This window comes from Adiantum capillus-veneris, chromosome 9 (assembly GCF_014529385.1).
Source record: "Adiantum capillus-veneris isolate H3 chromosome 9, ASM1452938v2, whole genome shotgun sequence".
NCBI classification, from domain to species: domain Eukaryota; kingdom Viridiplantae; phylum Streptophyta; class Polypodiopsida; order Polypodiales; family Pteridaceae; genus Adiantum; species Adiantum capillus-veneris.
This window is the reverse complement of record NC_140939.1, coordinates 136,928,967-136,932,866: the sequence shown is the minus strand read 5'-3', so window position 1 is coordinate 136,932,866 and position 3,900 is coordinate 136,928,967. Positions and strand designations below refer to the sequence as shown.

At 47.8% G+C, this 3,900-nt stretch overlaps 1 protein-coding gene across 1 annotated transcript; it reads right to left on the bottom strand.

Annotated features, from left to right (window-relative positions):
- Nucleotides 1–3,156, bottom strand: LOC147451232 (scarecrow-like protein 14). Its single transcript, XM_086520194.1, has 2 exons — nucleotides 1,896–3,156; nucleotides 1–1,165 (listed from the first exon to the last, which is right to left on the bottom strand). Exons 1-2 carry the CDS (start codon nucleotides 3,021–3,023, stop codon nucleotides 407–409), a joined length of 1,887 nt encoding a protein of 628 aa, XP_086376320.1. The 5' UTR covers nucleotides 3,024–3,156; the 3' UTR covers nucleotides 1–406.
- Nucleotides 3,157–3,900: the final 744 nt, after the last annotated feature.

Sequence of the window (3,900 nt, the reverse complement as noted above, 5' to 3'; positions counted from 1 at the left end):
CCTGCAGGGAGTGCCAACAAATTTGGCTATTCACTTGAGATGCTTAAACCTTCACAAATGTTCCCTCTTTCCTTGTGTGGTCTAGTAAAACTTTGAAAACTACTTTGGAAAGGGGACAACATAAATTGCTTGGCTGCCTCCCCTTTCCAAAATAGAAGCCTAATTTTCTAATGCATCTTTTCTTTATTATGATGTTCACACACACACACACACACACACATACACACACCTCTTCCAAGGCTGTTCAAATAATCAACATAGATTTATGGGCACTTGAACTCTCTACATTGAGAAAACTCTCAACATAGATTTTTCTATCGGTCGGTTATAAGCACTATCAAATAAACTTTCTTTGTGATATTTGAGCAAGTTTTTTTCCACTAATAGCCATATTAAAGATGACGAGCTAGCTTGGCATTGCACATGATGAGGCTGGTGATCTCCATGTAGACAAGGCATACAAAGTGCGGCCTCTCCACCCGAGTAAGAGATGCTTCCGGTCGTTTACGACCATGTAGTCCTTATGCCACCTTTTAAGCAACCCTTCCACTTGGTATGTGATGTTTGCATTCAAATCGAGCTGCTGCATACCAGCTTCTTCTATAACTGCCTGCCACTGCTTGTACTTCACCACACGCGTTGACACTAGCGCACCTTCGCATGCCACTACATTCACAATGGCCTTGCCTAAAACCTCACTCTCAAAAACCAACCTATCTTGATTCTTCCTTCCAATGAAAGTGTCAAGTATGTCGAAAACGCAGGTAAAGTGAAAGAGAGCTTCCTTGAATCGAGCTGAGAAGAAGGGAGTACTGTAGGCACCAGACACAACACCCTTTATGAACACATCCGGGCAGGTGCCACATAAGTTCTTAAACCTCTTCAGCCTGATGGATTGTGGATCCAATATGCCGTCCATCACAAACCGCAAAAAGGATGTAGATATAGCCACAAATACCTCCCCTGGAAGCCTCTTCGGGCTCACAAAATCATGGCAGTCTTTCTTCCCCGGCATCCCAACCCACGGAGTAAAATGGAAGGGAACCTTGATCGATGCTGCATACTTCGCTAATCTTTGACCACTTTCCTCCACTGCCGCAAAAATCACATCAGTTTGGGCACAGGGCATTGAATAATGTGGGATCACCATTGCAATTAGATGAACCTAAACACAAGCAAAAGAATCACAACCATGACATGGATAGACACAGGTCCTATGTCCTACACATATGCATGTACACACATACCCACACACAAATATTTGCAATTCTCATCAATATATTATAGGAGTGCAAGCTCTGAACTCAAGGTGGGGTCATCCACAAGACACTTAGGGGCCCCTGGTCAGCTAAAAAGGCCCAAGGGACCCACCTCTTTTTTGTCAGCATTCCCATCGTCTGTTGAATGATCCAAGCATGGTGAACCCCCCCCCCTCCCACCAGTTCAATCGCAAACGACCTCTGTGCGTGCAATCTTGCAGCCTTTCAGACATGCAATATCTCTTTTTGCAGCTTTATGGACCTGCAAATTTACCACCTCAGCACCATGAACTCCAAGGGCAACGAATGCATCTGCTCATTGAGAGCACATGCACCTCCTAGGACCTAGACACATGCTCTGTCATGACGGTCGGCATCATGTTACACTAAAACATCTTCACTAACCTCTAAAGGAACTAATCCAGAAGGTTCTGGATTCCTGCCTGTTGACCAATTTCCAGTTCCTTGGACTCGCTCATGAAGACAGGAACATTTCCTCGCAAGTGAGTGACTCTCTCAAGCCTGAGGAATCACTTCTAAAAAACATAAGCCAGCATGACCTTGCCCAACCATGATACATGTTACAGGCTCCTCAGCATACACAGATAATGTTCAAAGGAAGTTCATTCTCCATACCTTTGGTGGCCCTCCCGGCAGTGCAGCCAGCTTTTCGAAGAGTGATGGATACTGAATGCCAGAAAATTGATACTCGATGATGACCAATTTTGACGCCCCCTTTGCAATCCTCAGTATTGTCTCGTTCGAAAAAAGATGAGATGCTTGGGTAAATGGGCAGCTTGACATGTACTTCATTTTGGCCTCCAAGATCTGTGTGAACGATGGGCGGTGTTGAAGTAAATGTCCCCTGTACAATGACCAACCTATCCCTGCAAGCCTCGCATACAAAGCATTCACAAAGTAATGCGCAAGACGCTCTGCAGCAGTCCCATCAGGTGACGTTCGCTGCTTCACTTTCCATGCTACGGCCTTGGCTGCATTTGTGTCATTCAAGCCAACTGCATAACAACATTGCAAAAGCATGTCATTCAGGTCAATATACATAGGAAGTCCTGCCTTGTCAATCTTCATGTTAACATATTCCCCATTATGTCTTAGCTTGCTGATGCTCATGTCCGCATACTTATGAAATCTTGGCTTGCTGATGCTCAAATCCTTCCGTGGTTTCAAAGCACTTCCTATCCTTTGGGCCTCATCGTGCTTGATGCTGCCATTCACATCCTTGTTGGCACCAGAAACCTCATCTCCTTCTTTCTCATGTAATATTGACGGTTTACTATGCAGACTTCTGAAGAGCCCCACATCAAGGACCTTGCTTGGCATGCAATTGAGCCTGTGGGAGCTCTTTAAGCTATTCAAAAGTAGAAAACGATCGCACATGCCTTTCCCCACAAGCTCTATCGAACATTTGGTCAAGCTTTCAAGGGTGCTCACATCTTCTTGAGGTTGTAGGAGCAGAGCCTGCTGTCGAGAGTGAATGGGGGAGCTCCAATTCAAGCTTAAAGCAGGAGAGTCTTCCTTCAAGATGGCAGCAAATTCAGAGGCCTTAGTATGAAAGGCAGACAATTCGCCAAAACTTGACAGGGAGGCATCTTGATTGTCTTGTTCAAAGAAATTTCGAATGTATGCAATGGCTTCCTGAGGGGGAAGATCATGACTGGTGTGTAGTACATCAACTCCTTGTGCTGAGTGTGAGAACCCATCATTCTGCAGACTCTGAGCTTCTTGAAACTTGCCATGATGCATTCTAATTTCTCTCTCTCTCTCTCTCTCTCTCTCTCTCTCTGTGTGTGTGTGTGCGTGTGCGTGTGTGAAGAGGGGAGGGATGCGTAAAGTCGTTCCACCATCGGGATTCGGCGGTCACTCTCCCAGTCTCCTATTTTCATTTCATTTTCAGCAGCGAAATTGGTAGGATAGAGAAGACTTCTGAATCCCACGGGGTCTTTATTGAAGAGCCCCATCATGGGATCGACATTCCAGGACTTTAGGCACGGACCTCGAGGAGATCGGACGGTCAACAAACAGGCAACAGACAGATCCCCCCCTAGATTTGAAGTAGAACGTGCCTCGTGTGAGCCCCTCGGGACTATTTGCCTTGGATGGTGACAAGCTCGTTTGATGGCATCGAGGGTGTGTAGGTGGGACGCGGGGAGCGAGGGAATCTGGGTCGGACTTGTGGCAAGCCGCATGGCGGCGGGGGGGCGGGGTTGCCCGTTGCAAGAAGTAAACCCAGGCACGTCAGGGGGCTGCGGAGTGCCGACGTGGAGGGGTGACGAGGCAAGCCACGGTGGACGAGGTGGGGCTGGCGGGGCGGGCGGGGGATGATGACGGAGTTGGGTGCAAGGTCATGCGATTTGAAAAATCACATGATTGGGGGCTGCGGAGGTAGTTACACCGTGGTACTACGAAGGTTCTCCATGCATGCTCCGCAGCAGCGCGGGGGAAGAGCGTCGAGGGACTGCCATTGCGAGCCTTCTCTCCACCTCTTCCGAATGGCGTGAGCGTAAGCAGGTAGAGCGGGTGATGTTGCAGCTCGCCATGGCCTTGTGTCGATTCAGCTCTCCTCTCCCTCTCCTCTTTTGAAAGAGCCCGCCACTTATGAGCCTTTGTCCCTGCTTGCGAT